This window comes from Corapipo altera, unplaced genomic scaffold, assembly GCF_003945725.1.
Source record: "Corapipo altera isolate COAL_440 unplaced genomic scaffold, ASM394572v1 343, whole genome shotgun sequence".
Taxonomy (NCBI): Eukaryota; Metazoa; Chordata; class Aves; order Passeriformes; family Pipridae; genus Corapipo; species Corapipo altera.
In genome coordinates this window covers 2,519,661-2,539,361 of record NW_020884913.1, presented here as the reverse complement: position 1 = coordinate 2,539,361, position 19,701 = coordinate 2,519,661, and the positions used below count along the sequence as shown (strand labels likewise).

Below are 19,701 nucleotides of genomic sequence, written 5' to 3'. Positions count from 1 at the left end.
AGAACAGGTTGTGCTTTGAGTAGATTTAGAATTCTAGACCCTTATCACTCGCATGGGATACAACTCACAGAGATTAAAATTCCAACCGAAAACACCACGCATTTCTCAGGTTCACAGAGATGCACTGCACCACTGAACAGCAACGGTTAAGCCAATAAATCATTCATCTCATGCAATAATAAAATTCTGGGGCAGAGTCTCCAAGGCTATTTTAAATTCCTGTAAGGAAGGACGACACGGCAGCGACTCCAGACTCCAACAGTCTGTGCCGGGGACTCGTGGCCGGGGCCAGATGGAGCCTGCCTGGATTTGCCATGTTTAGACTCCTGCTTTTACATCACCATGTCTACTTCACAGTATTGTTTTACTGTAAACAAAAGGCTTCCTTTTCCACTTCTCCTCCCTTACTCCACTCCAAGCCAAAAGTAAAACAAAACTCCCAGCTCCCCCCACGCCATTGAATTCCTCCTCCCAGCCGCTCGTGCGTTCCCATTTCCCAGGTTCACCCGGCGATGGGCTCAGTGCCACACACGTCACCCTCCCTATTCATGTGTCCAGGGTGTCTGACACGCCTGGCAAGAGGTAAAGGCAAGAAATTATGCTGCCACTTCTGCAGTGAAGGTAGCAAATCCTCCCAGGAAGGCCTGCAAGGCTCTTTTCTGGAGATTCATGTTTGAAGCAGTTAAATTGAGTAAGTAGGTGCAGAAATAGTTGGGTTTGGTTGCGGGTTTTTTAGCTATATTATGTTCATGTTACAGGTGAATGATACAGGATAAACCATCCCCATCAGGGCTCTGTGTAAATTAGGGTTTCAGCCACAGCTCAGTGAGAAAGGAGCAGAAGTAACACGTGGGAAACTTAAAGAAAACAAAAGCTGTTGGGAATATTTGCATTTCCTGGTTCAGCGTGGATGGAGCCTCTCAGACCAGCCAGGATGTTTCTAATGCATAACTTTCATACACTAGAAATTCCATTTCATTTCTCCACCCTACTCCAAAAGGGCCTAACCCTCCCATCTCACCCATTTTTCAACATCTGAAAAACCACTACTGTGCCATGAAGTCATCACCAGACACCACTCACAGAGACTGTGCTGGTCAACTGGGCTGGGGGGAACAACACAGCTTTAAATCAACAGCCATTAGAAGACTTTCAAAGCAAGAGTCAGCAGTCAAGGATCAATTTTCAGACCAATTTCAAATATATCCCTTCTGTTTCTCACATTGGTAGCAAGTATAAAATTCCAGTAAACAAAATCAGGATGGGAAACACCAGCTTTGCTGTTATATTTGCTGTACCATTCTCTATTTTTTTACCCTCCTGCAGTATTAAATACATAGTCCGTCAAAAAAGCTTTAATTTAAAGTAACATTACCAAGATTAACTAATCTCAAACCTGCAGAGGTGGTTATTATATTCAAGTGTGAGTAAAGCAAACTCCAATACAAGCATTAACTCAATTATCGAAGAAATACAGGAATAAAATAGTTTTGAAGAGCTCAGGGAAAGAAAAGGGGGTTATTCATCTCAAACCTTTAGAATCATCGTTCTTAAAATCTTACCTCAATCCTTAAAGACTTGTTTGCAATCCCAGCAGTCAGATTTTAACCACAACAGAAGCGACCAATGCAGAATTACCAACTTGCAAAATACTTAATAGAGCATAGGATCCTTCCTCTGATGGGTAAAAAATAAGGTAACATGGAAATCTGCCCTTATTTCTTAGTTTCTTTTGATAGGAACAGGAGTTGGGAGGGGAAAAGCTAAGGGGAGAAACAAATTCTAGCTCTGCCTGATGTGTTTCGTGCACCTCTGGAAAGGTGCCGGGGAAAATCATGGCAACAAGGAGCAGAGCCCTCGGATTTGTTTCACTGCAGTAAAACTCTCCACCCTCTGAATGAGCTGGAGTAGAGACACCAACAAAAGAAATCCATGATCTAATTACCAACCAGACAAAAATGCCCTGGATTTCCAAAAGGGCTCAGACAAGAGGCACCTGCAGCTCAGTGGGACTCCTGGGTGCCCGGGATTGTGGATCCCAGCAGCGTTCCAGGAGCGCTGCCATCCCTGGCAGGACACAGCCACAGCCTGATTTACACCAGGAAGTCTCCCAGCTCTCTCTGCTGCAGACATGATCCCTGGGGGAAGCCACTGCTTTTCTGGGGAGAGGCAGAAAGAAAAGAACCAGGAAAAAAAAAAAAAGCCCCCAAAAGCACGCGCATCATTCACCCTCCTCGAGTAATTCCCACTCCTCAGCAGAATGTTGTAAATATTGGTTTTGTCAACACTAACAAAAGGGAGAACTTTTGTTAGGGGAAAAAAAATTAATTCCGGCGTTTCAAATCTGTAACTTGAATTATTTCAGTAATTTTAAAAAAATATAGTTCCTTAATAAATAAAACTTAGATTTCACGAGGATCATGATTTTGGTAGTATCACTAGTAAAAATCACTAATTCAGCATCTGCCCTTAATCTAAACTCCCAGTTCAGCACGATTTACACACCTGAGGTACTGAAATCATGTTCTATGGGGCAATACAGATGAGTGATGGACTCTTACATCCTCCTGCAGGAGCACCAACATCCCCAACCTCAGACATTCTGTCTCCTCACTAATATGTGGATCCTGCCTTTTTCTCATTTAGTACAGTTGAAACATTCAAACACAACATCCCCAGATTTACTTTTTTGGGGAAAAATTTTGTTTGAGTGGAATGCTTTCCATTCTGGAAGCTGCCTCTCTCTGGAACTCGGCAGTTTGGCTTCTGCCAAAAATCAAGCAGGGTCAGCAGGGAGATGTGTGGATTCTGTACACACCTTTCCTGGTTACTAAGCCCCTGGATCATGGAATTCTGTACCTGCAGAAATGCAACACCACGTCAGGGAGGAAAACTCCAGCTGTTTAAAAGCAGCATATATGGAAAATTAAGGCAATGTCACCACTCAAACATCACTCCCATGTCCACTCTTATTCCCCATCAGACACCCGTGAAGCCTCATCTCCAGGAGATTATTGTATCAATAGACTATACAACTTATAAACTGATTTGGTTAAGTTATTGTACTCCTTTAATATGTGTAATATTTGTGTAAACAGATGTGCCCTACAGAACAAATCCAAACAGTTTAAGAAGCTGCTGCTGTTGAACAGAGGAGATAATTGGATGAACAATCCTATTTATTTCAACTTATAGGAAAGCCTTGTTTTTCTTGTTTTACTTTGGTCCTCCACAAGTTGCTTAAATCATTTGGTCAAATCAGTACAATTTATATTGTACTGTAAGAAATAATAGAACAGAGACAGAAGAAGAAACAGAACACCAAGAGATTCAGATGAAATAGTTCATCGATACGTGAAAATAAGGGATCTTGTGCAAAAATTTAAATTAAATTTTAAATTTAATTTAAATTTTACATTTACCATGTTATTTAAACTGGAACTTCAAAAATTTGGGGGGAAGATGCAATGCTCAAGCAGGGAAAATACAAGAATTTTGTTGAGAAAGAGGAGCACAGAGTAGAAGATATTAAGCAGCAGACAGTGAAGACTAAGCAAGATAATGGGAAGGAGATGAGACAGAAAGGAGGAGTCTAAAGCTGAGTACATGAATGCAAGAAGTGTAACACTGTGAATCAACAATCCCAGCAGTACAGCAAGTGGGTGAAAATCCAGGGGAATATTCCCAACGAGTTAGAGAACATTTTATTACCAGGCTCTTCCAAAGGCAGAGTGGGTTTTGAGCACAAGGAGCACAGAAGTATCTCCACTGATCTCAAACACCAGGTCTGAACTTCAGACAGTCCAGGGGGACACGAGGGGGATTTTGGGGGGACACACAAATGGAAAGCCCTCATTTCCCTGGAGCCTTTCACTCTGGAAACCCTCAGCCTCTTGCAGTTCTGCTCACAAAGTGTTACACTAAATATCACTTGTAATTTCTACCATTTCTTACATGGCTGCACATGCAAGATAAGAGCAGGCAGAGTTTTCCAGAGGAATCTTTACATTCATTCCCTAGACACACTGCTCCTTGGATATCTCAAGTGCTGAGTGCTATCCAAGGGCACCCAAATATAATATATTGTTTAGTAAATAATTAACTTACCAAGTACAATATTTTTTCCTCTCACAACTACCTCCTGTAACTGTAAAACAATCTCAATTACTTAATACTAAACACCTCCCAGTAACTTAATTTTTTTATTGTCTCTATAATCTGTGTACCTTAGACCCAAGAGGACAATTTATACTGAAATAAGACCACAGACATGTTAAAACACTGATAATATATAAAGAGACAAAGATTTTTTTCCCCTTTACATTCCCTCATTTTGTAAACTGTACCTCCTTTCTGCATTCACTAAATTTAAGAATTCACAAATATATTTCCTGTTTATCTTTCAGCTGTTTATCATTTGTAAACTACAAATGGCATTACCGAAGTTAAAGTGGTATAAGTTTTTTAAATACTAAAAATCAAAATGCAGTGAGCGCCTTGGAATTGGCATCCTGTGTTAAACTGCATCTCCAGCTAATCACGGATTTGCACTAAATATAAGCAAATAAACTATACTAAGCCAGCTCAGGAAGTTGTGCCTGCACCCCTGACACGGAACAATCCTCACTAAAAGGTGCTATTCCCAAAAGGTCACAGGATGGGAAGGTTTTTAGGATGCAAAGTCAAAAAAAACACCTAAACACGTCCAAACATACAAAAGAGAGATTAGACCAAAGGAGTCTCACTGATTTTGACCCTAAACACAGACTCGGGAGACAACGAAACCCAGGGGATTGGGGAAGATAAAGTGTTAATCACATATTTGGTGGTTTATGAGCCAAAGCAGTCTGAGGTTTAAACTGCTTCTGCTCAGTGCTCATCCCATTCAGAGACGATGAATCATTTCCCATTTGGCAACACTTCTGCCTACAAGGCTTGTCTTCTGCGAGATTTCTCCTGGTGCCTTGTAATAGATTTGCTAATTTAGTACACCTGACTCGAGCAGGGGCTATTGTTGCCAGCTGTCAGACTAGACCTCGTCCTGTTTATCAGACACATCTCGGCCCTCCGTGCAGCCCCACTCGCACAAACACCACACTCTGCTGTTAATCCCGCTGCAGTAAATTACTTTCTAATACCCTTGTTTTTCTTCCTCCGCCAAAATACCAACACATCGCAGATTTAAAGCAACAGCAAAAGCCATTTATCCACCGCAGCTGGACTGGGACCAGTTCATCCAATAACCACATTTTTTTGAAGTCATATTTGCTGTTCTAGTCATTCTGTCCGTGGATTCTCCCGAGTTCCAGCAGCAGAGGTTTGACTGTTTCAAACAAAGGTAATAGAAGCTCCCAGGGAGTGTATTCTAGTTTTTCAGGCAGGCTCCCCAGCTCTTTGAAAGATAAAGCAGAGCAAAGCAAAGTATTGAACACCTCACACATATTAAAACATTTCCTCATTTTCCCCAGGGCTCTGTGCATGCAAAAGAAACTGCATTACTGGCTGTTTATAAATACTTGTGTGGACAGCAGCTCTGTGCAGGGGCAACAGAGAAAATACAGAGCAGTTGGGCAGATCTGGGTTTTTTTGGTGTTATTTCCGTCGGTTTTGCCTTTTTTTTTAAACCTACCTGCAGCGAATCTGGGAAACATATGAAAAAACAATCTGTGTACGACCAAACAAAATCCACCAGAACTTAAGTCTTTACATTCCAGATGCCGTGACTCAGTTACACAGATGCACAAAACCAGACTCCCTCTTTTCAGGTTTCACACACGCTGTGCTCACAGAAACACACGCCCACGTATTAGATGCTCCTGTGATACTTTTAAGCTTCTAAAGATTTTAAAACTCAGTATAATGAACAAATTTACGAGGATGCACACGGGTAAGAAAAAATAGGGAGTATTGACACCCCTCTCTTCCATTCTCAGGGGGATGTGGGGCCACTTACTCATCCCTATCATTCAGATCTGGGCGTTTAACTCATGCTGAGCAGTCCAGAAGTGCACCTGGACTCTCCCACCTGGGACTGGGCCTGGAGGCCAGACAGAAACTGGGACTCAACAGAAACTGGGATTCAACAGGTAAAGGCCATTTACCATGAGCAGGTTCCACACCAGGTTATTTCCTGCTCTGTTCGTTGCCAAAATTAAATTTAACTATATTTGGCTACTGTTAGACTGGCAGAGGATCCCCTCCAACACCTTTTCATGACAATATTCACACAACACTCCACTGAAAACACCCTGTCCTTGCAAAGAGAGCACAGATCTGGACCCTGCTGCAGGGCCAGCACCTGTTCTTCCAGGTGGGACAGAGGAGAGAAACCTGGGAAATAGAACAAGATTTTAGGAAATAGAGATGCACTCAGAGCAAACAGAACTGAAGAAGGACTATTTCATTGCCCTACAACAGCTACACAGCCAGCCTTATCCCCTTTAAAGGTGCTGTTCCTGCAAGTAAAGAGACCTATATATATAATTTCACAAGGTTTTTCATTGTAACATTATGAATGATGAATCAGATATTGCATTTCAAGTATTATTCATCTGTATAATTTAAGCGAGCCCTGAGTAACCATTAAAGAAAAATATCTGCCAGGAAAAAATAACCCAGAATATATGATTCATTCACTTCTGAAACAATAAAAGGGTTCACTATAACAAAAATAACGATATTGTAAATGCTTCAATTAAAAAGTTAAAAAAACAGCCAAACACAATGAAGAAAGCATGCCCTCCAAATAAAAACAAACCACCAAATGTGTGTATGTGTGCAAATAACAAAACATCTCGTTAGAAAGAGGTAATTCCATGAAATACAGTAACACAATATCTGATGGAAATTGTACTCTATTCTTTAGCTATTTAATAGTGTTAGAACAACAAAGATACACCAACCTCTGAAACTCTGACAAGTCATTAATAAGCTGATAAACACATCCTTGTTTCAGCACAAAGGTGATGTGTGTAGTGTGTACCTGAAAACCAAACTGATCCTGACCAACCCCCTGGGAAGCAATCAAGGCTCTCACAGACCTTAAATCATGATAAAGGGGATCAGTTGAACAAAATCAAGTATTTAACAGCTTTATAATTGCCAAAAGCTTTTTGGAAAACAAGTCCCACAGGGGTAGACTTTTCTTCAGCCTTGTACCAACCACTGGGGAGAAAGAGAAGCACTGTTAGGTAGCAACAAATAACACTGTACAAACATGAAAATGGTTTTAAAAGCTCATTTTTCCCCATAGTTAGACAATATTAAGTTTATTTAAAATGAAACTTGCAGTTTCACATTGTTCATTTATTTTTAGTTTCCTGAAAAAGAAATCATCCATCTGAATGCACCAGTAACTTCTCCTCACTCTGTCCATACACAGACATTTTCTGCACAGGCCTCTACAAGAAATTCCACTTAAAATACCTGCCTGTCTCCTGCTGGAGCTACACCTGCCCAGTACAGGGAATTTCTGATTTGTTCTTCACTGTTTAAACTCTTTTGCAGCTCCTGGGTGTGTGTTTAATATACACAGAGAGTGAAGATCAAAGTTTTTCACTCCACTGGCAACTCAGCATAAACAAAGGACAGTGTGTTATATCCACCCCCTGACACAGGAAGGTGCAAATCCAGTGGGGACAAACTGTAAAATTAGAGAAATCTTCACACAGATCCATCAGAGAACACAAATTGTGACTGCCACAGCTTGTAGCTTTCTCTGTCCACTCGATACTTAACATATTAACATTGAATAAAAAAGGTCAAATCCTTCATGCAATGAACTCATCGATAGCAGGCAACACTTCTCTGGAAAATAAAATTAATTGTAATGGCCAAACCTATGTGAAAAGATGGCATGTAAATTAGCCAAGGAAACTTAACAACTGCATAATTCAATTATCATAATGAACAACCAGTTTTCTGAAGAAAATATTAACATTAATGAAGTGACCAAGATGTCACATAATTTCTTAGAATCAAGGGGGTTTTTAGAAAAAAAATCTCAGGTTTGTTAAAAGCTGAAGAATTCCTTTTGTTCTACACATAAGGAGTAAGCCTGATCTTATCTGAGAGCCTTTTCAGAATTCTGCTATGAATCATGGCCACTTAGAAGTCAGCCCTTAATTCCCTATTTCTTTTCTATAGGATCAAGGTGATGAACATGGGGAGCAAAAGAACAGATGGCAGAAATTTCGGAGAGGGTGTTTTTTCCTGTTTGTTTTTAAACTTGTGGCCTCTGTCCAACTTTAACCACTTACACTCTTTGCATTTATTATGCATATTTAGTTCTTACAAAGCACCTCTGCTGTCCTGACCCTCCTTCCAAGCAATCCACGCGGTTCACTAATGAAACATCCCATGTGCAGCAGCAACATTCCCTGGTTACAAATCCAAGTGTTAAAAAGCCTGGAAGAGGAGAATCCAGGCTGCCTCCGTGACCCTGTGTCATGTTCAGTGCTGCAGCACCACGGCCCAGCACCAACAGATCCCCAGCATCTTCTCCTGCCAAAATTGTTCTCCACCAGCCCCCCATTTGCCCCGGACAGTTCCTTGTTCCAGGTCACTCCCTTCTCCTCCACCCTCATCCAGCTTTTGAGCCCTCTGCATTCCAGTTAATGCCTCTCTTCACACCGGGAGCACACTGAGCTCAGCATTAACAGGATGAAATCATCTCCTATTTACTAAACCTGCCCCAATCCTTACCTGGCAGACACAGCCACACCTGCCCATTACTGTGGCGCTGCTTGAGCTGCTGCCTGAGAAGAAAGGATTCACAAGAACCAAGGATTTCTAAAAGATGTCTAATGTATTTTTAATCCCCTTCTTGAAATTGGTTGAATTTGAACAGAATGTTCCCAAAATAAATTCGCTCTGATTTAGCTCCTCAGCAGGAAAACCGTGTTAGGCTGTTAAAGCACGGAACAGCGTGTTGGGATGGGAAGTGCTAACTAGAGCTGGCACTGTGAGCTCCAGCTTGGTATTCCAAGTTCAACTAGAGTTATAAATTCCACTGGTGGCAAATAAAAGGCAAAGATGTTCAGACAAAGCAATTCAAAACCGTGTTCAAACGACACGAAGCAGGAGCAAGTGCAGGACCCAGCAATCCCACAGGGCTGAAGGGCCAAAGGCACACTCAAGGGTCAGGGGGACCAGGGACAATTTTCCTGTGCATTCACTGCCACTCCATCACAGTGACACGAGGGGGTGGAGAACAAGTGCATCTCCAGGCATGGACCACACTGGGAAGAACTGTTGAAATGTGGAGAGCGAAGTTCCTAAATTTCCATAAACTTACCAAAAATATTAAGCTTTTGACTGGGTCCAAAGCCCTCTGAGTGCAGATGAAGTTACATTATGCTGATGCACAGGAAATAGCTGACTTATTCTACAGGATGAACAATCCACCAGAGGAAAGGAACTTTCAGGAAAAATGATAAATATTGTAATGAGGAAATCCGAGGCACGTATTCACAATGCCACATTCACATCTCACACATGAACTGAAATCTCTTCATCATCTCTTGGCCTCACGAGCAAGTGAGACACGGACAAATATAAATATATAGTACTACTCCCAGGCAGAATAACTTGCTGTTGGGAGGGGAACCAAGAACTTTACTGGCTGTCCTTGTAGATGGGGCTACAGAACTTTTAACCTCCTTTTACCACCCCCTATAAGAGCTACTGAGGGAACATTATGAACTGTGGGAACTGCTCAAGGAAGGGAGAGGAGAATCACACAAATATTTTATGACAGGCCAGGCACGACGCACGTACTCCTGAAAAGTACTCCAAGTCACTTTTTCCTTGCAGGCCTTCTCTTTTCCTGCTGCAGGAGAAGGCAGAAGCCAACAGCATTTTAAATCATCTTTCAACACAGTTTTAAAGTAGAAATCCCAAATAGGGAAGATGTTCATGAAAGGGCCACAGTGTTACAGCTTCAGGGTAAGTCTCGCCCTCCTCATCCCCCTCATTAGGACCATCACAAAGATTTAACCCCTTTAACTTTTAAACAAAAAGCTGATACCCAACTATTTAAGGCAAAACTGGAATTACTGCATGGAATTTACAGCATTTGCTTCTTTAAGGAAGCAGGGGCACTTCCTCTGGGCAGCAGCATAAATGAGCTTGAACAGATGTTTTTTCCTATTCAAACATCCATCCTTGACCATCAATTTATTATAACAGTGTATATATATATATATATACACACACACACACACATTTGAAGATTCTGTTCACCAACACCTTGTTCTTCACCAAACACCCAGAATTTACTAGTTAGACATTCAGAAATGCCACATACACAACCCACCTGAAATTATGAAAGATGGCACAACTTCTTAGGATTGTTCACAAGCTTTAATTACCAAGAAGCTCCACCCTACAAAGTTTCTTATATCATATCTGATACCATCTTTTATAAATCCAGACAGAAGTACTTATTCTGCTGCTAAACAAAGAAGAGGACACCTTAGTATTACTACACTTAAGCACAATTCTGTTACTCATTTAGTCCTGCACACAGTCTTCTGTACAGAGCTATAAACCATTATTTTAATAAATCCATCAGGGAACACAGTGAGAGCTTTTTTCTGAAAATAAATAATTATACATATCATAAATTAATAATTTCAGAACAATATATAGTGAACATTTTCTGTTAAGAGTTGAACTGAAGAACTCTTTGTCATAAGGACACCTAAATGCTTGGTACAATTAATGCCATGAATTTCTAATCCCAGACAGTTAAGCATGAATGTAATTCTATGAATTTTATTCAGACATGTTTCATTCCTTTTCATTTTTATTTTAATTTTTTTTAATCAGCCATGTCCATAAGTACCCTAACCCAGACACATCCTTCCTCTCCCACCAGTAATAAAAGTGGATTAATTTTAGTACATTTACATATTTTTCATGAAAAATACCTGCATCTGGTAGATTGCATTTCACTAAAATGAAACACTAAATTACTAAGTACACTCCATCTACTCTCCTCATGTCCTATGATACACACAAAGCAGTTTTGCCACATGTAATTTCACAAGTGCACAGCCTGGTCTTTATCTGCATTAGAAAGAAATCCCCAAATTGGCTCAAGTTTTCAGCAAATGCCCCTAATATCACCAATGCAGAGTCCCACCTTCAGTTCAGTTCAACTGCATCTCTAATTGAATTTATGTACTACCTATATATAAACCCCAAATCAAATGGTTAAGCATGTTAAAAAGGAGCATCATGACAGATATAATTAGTTATGACTCCATTTAACTCCACTGGTAATATTAAAATCTGGGTCAAGGCAGAAGGAAAATGAGTGTATGTCACTTGTTTCAAACTATTCCACGTGATCAGCCAAGGGCCCTCTGTTGTGCACACACCTGAAAAAGGGGGATGAGAGGAAGAGGTGGATTTTTAACTTGGATATATCCCCCAGCCCACCCCATGTGACAGCACAGGATGGAGCAGAGGGATGTCCATCCCTAACAACGGTGCTGTGGGTTGGAAAGCTTTCCCATGGCATTGTCACTCCAGTGTTTGTGGCAAGATGGCATCACACACACTAATTTAAGCATGAATGGTAGAATCTGGGTGCATAGTTTTGCTGTGACCTGGAAATTACATAGTCTGGACATTCTCTGCATATTTGAAAGAACTCAAATGAGTGTGCTACAGAAAGGACCCACTGAACCCGTTACAGACAATGCCATGGCTGGAGTCACTCTCCCTTCCTGCAAGAAAACAAGCCCTGGAAGTTGGGTTAAATATGTGCTGGCCAAGACTCATCCCAGAAAATTACCACCAGGATACAGCCACATAAACTGACTGACTGCTGCTTTTTCTTTCACTTTCAGAATTTTGAAAATGTGAGTAACACTTCAACTAAGCAATACTTTATACTCATTTGGGGGGGTATCAGTCCTCCTGCTCTGCTCTGCCCCAGCAACAACAAAAACAGTATTTTGAGGTAGAAAAAAGGTAATTGCCAAGAGTCTGCAGGATGCTGAAGTACAGCTGATAGTGCAAGACAAATCTGGCATGTAAGAGATAACTGAACCCAAATCACCTCAAATGCGGTCTCAGAAGGCCCAAACCAGATCCATGTTTTCTGTGGATTTAAATTCAAGGGAAACAATGTCCATGGGCAGAAAGTCAAAAGGTAGTGGCTCTAAATCCCAGCTTTACTTGGTTTATCCTTTTTATGATCTTGAGCACGTCTATTCTCCATCCTGTATCAGCCTCCCCCTTAACCTCAGAGGATAATGCTCAGCTAGTTTTGTCCTGAGCTTTGTTACCTACCCATGAAGATTTCTTTAAAGTTACAAGCAATCTTATCTGTGCTTTCATTGAAAGTATTTAAAGATTAAGCAGCAAGAAAAAGTCAACAGTTTGCTTCCTTGAATACGTTACTGACAAATGTCCCTTGGGATTCTGATCCTCTTTCCCAACCAGGAACATGCTTTGCTAATAGCAGACACACACAGTAGCTGCTTTTACAAGCGTTGTCTGACATCACTGAGATGAATCTTTCCCACCTCAGAGAAGCCACCAGAATGATGTCAGACACTGCACGTGCCACGGGCATTTACACTCTGTACATTAAACCTGCACGTAACAGCTGGGTAGTAACTGTGTAGTAACCTACTCGTGCCATTCAGCAGAGTCAGAATCCAGGGAATGGCACTGTTGTGAGGAGAGAAAACACCCAAAGGAATCACCCACCTTTCTAAACACTGCAAGGAAAATCTGGCCCAGGGGTGAGATGTCATTTTTAAGTGATATGGCAAAGCAAGGAAACACTTCAAAGGCCATGAGACAAACCAGAACAAAACATTAAAAGCTGTCTTCTGTCAGGCATCAACCCATTCACCTTATGGGCATAAAGGCAAAATGTCTTCATCTGGGGCCTGATCAGATTTTTCAGTGTGATTAACAAAGAAAACAGAAAATAATTTGTCCCCACTAGCTGAGTTTCTCAGACAGACCTTCTGGGGCAGCTTAAACTCTTTAAACGCGACTGAAAAGAACAATTCTAAACATCACTCGTTATTTTTCCTCCCCTGGGACTTCTCTTATTTTTTTCGCCCAAGAGCTTTATTTTTTTAAACACTACCATTAGGACTGCCTGTAGATTTCCCATATGTCTCCTACATATGCCCCACATGTTCCCTACACATGTAAAACCTCCACTCTCTCCTATGTGATGCTCTCCTGATTGTACAGCCAAAGGTGAAGATTTTTTAAATTGAATTTGAATCTTTCCATTGAAGGCCCCACAGAACTGTTTTCCCACTATAATTCCCTCTCCCAAATCCTCTCTGATATTCGTTTCCCTTGCCATGATACCCCATTATGTACCCTTGAACACACATACCTAATTTTATACCCAGATGAATAAAACTTTGTCACATAAGCTGATTTCATAGAAACAAACAGCTGAAAGTGCTCCATGCAGCTGCTCAGTTGTTTATTACAACTCTTTGGCATCTGTATGCTCCACAACTGATTTATATGTATATAAATATCTATAACTATATACTATGTACATAAAAAGTATATATTTACACGCACACACTGCATACTTTGATGAAAATACTGAGGGCCAAGCAGCCATTAATCAATCCCTGCACCTCTGATCAGACACATCTACTGACTTTGTTATGACTGCAACAGTTTAATCCACCTACTATGTAATTTATTGATTGGGATTTCTTAATGACACATGGCTCACGAAAAACCAGTACTTAAGTCAAATATACCTTACATGAAGGAACCCCATTGTTTTATTGTTGACCAAAGCCTATCTAAGTACAGGTTGCTGGTAAAAGAGGCAGTCCTGCCCTCTTTTCAGCTTCTTGTCTGCATCCCTCTTCTCCAATACAAAAAACCATTTTTATTCCTGGTAGGATTAGCTTTCAGCTCATCCCAGAGTTGCTGGAGTCAACACAAGGGAGGGCCCAGAAAGTGAAGCCAGGGACTACAAAGAGAAAGAAGAAACAGCATTCGGATTTTAAGCTGACCTAAAACGGCACTAAGATTTCAGTCAACTATAAAAACACTGCCTTGCTCCTTAAAAATATAGGGATCTACTTTATCAATCAATCAATTAGAATGCTGTTCCTACAATGAGGCTCTGCTATCCATGAACTTCAGTCCTGCTTCTAACACCACTGATGAAAATTTAGGATTCAAGTTAACCGCTGTCTTCAGTTGTATTAATTTAGCAGGTAGATTCACCCACTGCAAAAAAAACAGGTTGGAGGATTCCACACTGTTTTGCAAAACTCAAGAATATTCTGCCTTTTCCAAAGAATACGTATGTTTCTCAAGAAGTATTATTTGCATCCCAACAAGAGCTTCTATGGACTGACAAAACAGCAGCACTTTCTTCCTTCAACACTGTAACTTTACTGGAAAGTCCCACCTTGGCAGTGTGAGGGTTGAAGAGAGTAAACCAGCAAGACAGAGGGACAGCAGAGGAGATGCTGATCCATTTTCTACACCACAACACCCAGTGTTTTTATTTCCCTGAGCAGCAAACCCTGCAGGAAGGCTGCAATCCTACAGTAAGGAGGAGGAAAAACAAATGTAGCATCACCTCCGTCCTACCTCTCATTCTGCACCAGCAAAACTCTTCCAGCTCATTCCAGTTTTATCCCTGGGATATTTGTTACCACTTTTTCCAGCCCAGTGTGACTGTGCTTTGTGGCTGTGGAAGTATCTTTCCTTGTTAACTATTCTCACACAAACACTACCTGGAAGATGTGAACTGAATAAACTGCACTTTTTACCCAACTTTACCAGAGTTGTTTACCCAGCTCTGTATGTTGTAGCACTCACACCTTTGCAGACTTCAAACTGATTTTAAAAACTATCTCCTTGATAAAAACAACTTCATGGGCTTCATTAAGATACCTGCCATTGATCTCCTAAGTGAAAGCAATGAAATGCAGCTCTTTTAACATTAGATAATTCACAAATTAGGACTTAAAATATTCATTGACAGCAACGCTCACTTCTCAATTTTTTTAAGAATACGAGATCAACATAACACAACATTTTGAGAGAAAACGTGGAAGAAATAATGGCATGTTCTGTCTGACAGGGTATTGACAAATCCACAAATTCAACGTAACACTGAGAAAAATCACAAGTAGGAATGGAAGGGGGTGAGAGCACTTGCAGCTTTTGGAGAACTCAGATGTACTCAGGACTAGATCAACTGGGGGTAAATATGTGAGAGCTGAAGAATTTCCCTTACACTACAGCTTCCCTGGATATTGTTATTACAAGCTGCTAAGGTAAAGTTTGCAGAAGACTGGTGCAATTTTAGACTTCAGCTAATTTAAATTACATTGCCTATATTTTAATAAGAAACAATGATTTACACCTCCTGCTAGAAGGATCATCAGAAACCATAACATCTGGATCTTAACAATCATGCAGCGATTTTCCAGCTCGAGATAAAGCAAATGTATTGACCCGTGTATCACTGAAGAGTCAGGTGATATTTGCAACAGACAACTGAACCTCAGAGCAGAAGAACAACCTTTCAGAAGAAATGTATAACACAGATGCACCGCAAACTAAATAAAAACTTACTCGAAGTGTGCCACCGCTGTGGTTTGTGTCTGTTATGGAACCCAGACCTAAATAAACTGTTAAACACTTAGTGTAAAGGTATGCCAAACATTTCTCAGAACTTTCTTAAGGTCCCAACAAAGAATCAACCTTTTTTGCAAAATGAGGCCTAGGTTAAATATTTTATTTGGCTCCTCAAGATGGACTGAGAAGTTGGGCACCAGTTCCAGATCAGTTCTTGGACTCACATCAAACATTACCCTGTCATTTATCCAGTCAGTCAAAACAATGTTTTCCATCTAAACCTTTAATGTTTATGTCCTGAAAAACTGCTAATTGAATCCAGTTCTTGAAATCCATTTTTTAATCTATACCATCTAATTTAGAGATAATGAACAGAAAAGATAAGCATTAAAACAATGATTGCAGAATTAATCCTATAAACATTCGAGCCAAAACAGAAGACTGCTGGTTTAATAGAGCCAAAGAAAATTAAGATTAAATAGCATTTGTCAGTTCGAGAATAAACTTTTAAAAACACTGGATATACAGATTCTTCTAATTCCAAACAGTTTCAGAATTCAAGAGCCCTCAAACTGCTTTTCCAATCAAAAAGGGTAATCAAAACCACACAGAACACTTAAAACTATTCCTAGGCAAGAAGTGACAACATGTCAGCTGAATTAATAAGATTCAGTGTTTTCCTTAAACATGTAAAGCTTCCTTACAACAAATGACCTTATGTGAAACAACTCACAATTACCTACAGCAGAAAACACCTCAAGCTGTTCAGCTCCAGGAACAGGCCAATGTTTCCTATAAACTTCCAATAACAGAACTGGTCCTCAGTGACTGCAAGAGCTGCTGACCCTGGAACAGCCCCTAGAAAGACCATTTTATCTTCATCCTGTGCTCAAGATGCCAAAGAACTCAAAAACCTTCCTTAGGATTGTATCTGCCTGGTTTGGGGACTGACCACAGAGTGAAACTCAGTGTGTAAAACTAAGTTCTGGTACAATCCCAGTCCCCACAGCACACTGATATTGTCACAGGCACGATTTCATGAGATGCTTAATCCTCAATAAAAATGAAATATGAAACAAATTTGAACACAAAACACAGAGGTGAGAAAGACAACTCCCTAGACAGTATTTTCCATGCTCTTAAATAAGGCTACAGACCATGTTTAATGTTCCAAAGATAAGCAAGTCTGAGCACTCACTGCTCAGGGAAGAAAAGTATTAAAGCACTGCATCAATACAGCAATAACCTGAGGAGAAGGCTACAAAACACTCTGTAAAAACAAGGCACCACTGTTCGTGCAGCAGCTCATTTTAAGAGTTTTATTTCCAACTGTAATATATAGACACTCACAAATCTCTGGATTACAAATCTAGTCCAAGTATTTCCAAAGTAAAGCATAAGCAGACACATTTTACTTTCCCTGTAAAAACAACACGCTTGGAAAAATCAGTATGAAAACACCTCTCTTTATTAGGCATTAAACTGGAGATATTTCTCATTCACCTAAAGTAAATGTATCAACTCTTTTAGTATTTTTAAAAACATTTGCTTTGCAAGCTGGTTAAATGCCCTATATGTAGAGATGAGTATTTACAGTGTTATCTATTCTTTCCTAATTCCTTACCTTCATGTACTGATGCTTCAGAACACAAAATATCGCTTATCTGCTGGAGGACTTACAATACGTTAAAGAAAAGAGCTAGTTCAAAGTGTCCTGTATTTTTAATACAGAAAGCTCTAGCAGGACTTCTAATATTTTTTTTTCCTCTAAACCCATTTCCCTGGGTTCTTATCCGGGAAAGGATATAGTTTTAAGTATTTAAAACCAGACTGTTTTCCTCCCCAGCAAGCAGGTGAAGCGTTTTTATGGTATTTTGAAATATCAGGGGTCAAGTGGTCTTGTGGAAGAGGGCAGCACAAGGCACTGCGAACCACCACAGGACCAGGGAATACGCTGAGTTGGAAGGGACCCACCAGGATCATCCATCCCGAGTCCTGGCCCTGCCCAGGACACCCCAAAACTCCTCCATGTGCGTTGCCCAAACTCCCCGAGCTCTGGCAGGGCCGGGGCCGTGCCCGCTGCCCTGGGGAGCCTCTTGGGTGCCCGGCGACCTCAGCCCAGCAAATCGGCTAAAAATCCCCAACGCCACAACAACAACAACAACAAAGAGACCAAAACAAAGAGCGTGACAGTTTCTCCCGAGTTCACGCCGCGCGGAGGAGGCAGAATGACCCCCGAGTTGGGGTGCGGTGCCCGAAGTTCGCCCAGGCGGCGGCGGGGCCCGGCCCGGGCGGGCGGCGGAGCCCGGACACGCCGAGCCCGGGCCGAGCGAGGGAGCCTCGCCCTGCCCTTCCCTCCCCTTCCCCCCGAGGCCCGGGGGCCGCTCCGGCCCCAGGTTCAACCTCAACGCCACCCGGAGCCGCCGCTGCCGCCCCGGCCCCGGCCCGGCCTCACCTGTCAGCCGCAGCTTGACGGGCCCGTTCCGCCGGGCCCCCGGGTTGGACATGGCCCCGGCCGGGGCTCCCCCGCCGCTGCTCCGCCAAGGGCTCGGGGGAGGCGCGAATGGAGCCGGGCCGGGCGCTCAGGGCAGCGGCGGCCGCCGGAGGAGGAGGAGGAGGAGGAGGAGGAGAGGCCCGGATGTGCCCAGCGTCGCCATGAGCGGGGCCGGGGCCGCGGAGGAGGAGCGGAGCCTTCCCCGCTTCCCTCCGCTCCCCTGCGCTTCCCGGCGCTTCCCCGCCCCCGAGCGCAACAAAGCCGGGACGGGGCCGCACGGACGGACGGCGGGATGGGATGGGACCGGCGCGGCTCCCGGCCCTCCCTCCGGCCCCGGGGACGCCCTGCCCGCCCCCCGCCCCGCCTCGGGCCGGCCCGGCGGGATGGAGGGGGAACCGCGGCAGGTGGCGGCGGGGATTGGGGTGATCCAGGGCAGGGATGGGGGCGGGCAGGACCGGGGGAATGGCCGTGAGCTGGGGGTCGGGAAGGATGGAGGGAATGGCCGTGAGCTGGGAGAGCCGGGGCTCAGGAAGGGTGGGGGGAACGGCCATGTTCTGGGGGGGAGCTGGAGGTGGGGAAGGAGTGGGGGAATGACCATGTCCTGGGGTTCAGGAAAGGTACAGGGAATGGCCACGTCCTGGGGGAGGGAGCTGGGGGTCGGGAAGGATGGGGAGAATGGCCGTGGTGGAGAGGAGGGAGTGGGAAGGGGGGTGACCATGAAGTTGTGTGGGGAGTTGGGACAAGGAGAATCAAGGGTACAGATTCTCATGGGGGTAGAATTCGAAGCCAGGCTGAAATGCGTGGTCACGCTCAGGGGTGCTGTGAGCCGGGGCAGTATTGCACATGGGCAGGGTGTGACAGACCAGCCCTGGAAACTGTTAAACTTTGGACCAATTTAGTTCTTATCTGCACTGTGTAGAAATCAGCAGCCCAGTTCTGTGAACTGCTGATCTCAGAATAATAATAAAAAGTACAAAAATGCCTTGTATCCATGTGGCCTAGTTTAACTCCCATCCTGCAGGAAAGGGGACTCTTTCCAGAGTTTTCCCAGCACTGCAACACACTTCCCATGAGGGGAGCTCCATGCTGCAGCAGAGTCGTGGGCAGCTTTCTGCAGGGCCAGAGGGGCCTCGAGGGTGGGAAAAGCTCCTAGAAAAGCTGGGAAGGCTGGCACAGTAAAGGTTCCCTTAGGAGTCTGAGCTAATACACCTCTCACCTTTCCTTACTAACAACCCCACTAATATCTGTACTCGTTCAGACGTGTCACTGCTCTGGCACCTTCCTGCTGAGGTCATCTCTAAGGTATTATCACATGGGCAGTCAGAGATTAGGATCCAGCCTATGGATCAGGATCCACACGTGGGATGAGATGACCAGTGCTTCACACAGCTCGTGATGTGGCTTCCACACAGCCCAGGAGGTTTCCTTCCTGCAGTGGCACAAAGCTGAGCTGTAACATGTCTGGGGTTATCCCATCCTGACAGAGCTCAGAGTTGGGCCTTGTTAGTTTAAACCTGGGGTGAGGAACTGGTTGTTTCCCACTGAAGGCCTTGGAAGTGGGATGTGGTTCTTAAAGCTTTCCTTCCATAGAATGGGAC

General features: G+C 42.9%; 1 protein-coding gene across 1 annotated transcript in view; it reads right to left on the bottom strand.

The window, feature by feature from the left end:
• SMURF2 (SMAD specific E3 ubiquitin protein ligase 2) overlaps positions 1-18,554 on the bottom strand; it is a 58,740-nt gene extending 40,186 nt beyond the window's left edge. Inside the window, exon 1 of the mRNA XM_027654669.1 lies at positions 18,065-18,554. Within this exon, the coding sequence (XP_027510470.1) occupies positions 18,065-18,116 (52 nt within the window). The 5' untranslated portion in view covers positions 18,117-18,554. The remainder of the gene's footprint in view (positions 1-18,064) is intronic.
• Positions 18,555-19,701: the final 1,147 nt, after the last annotated feature.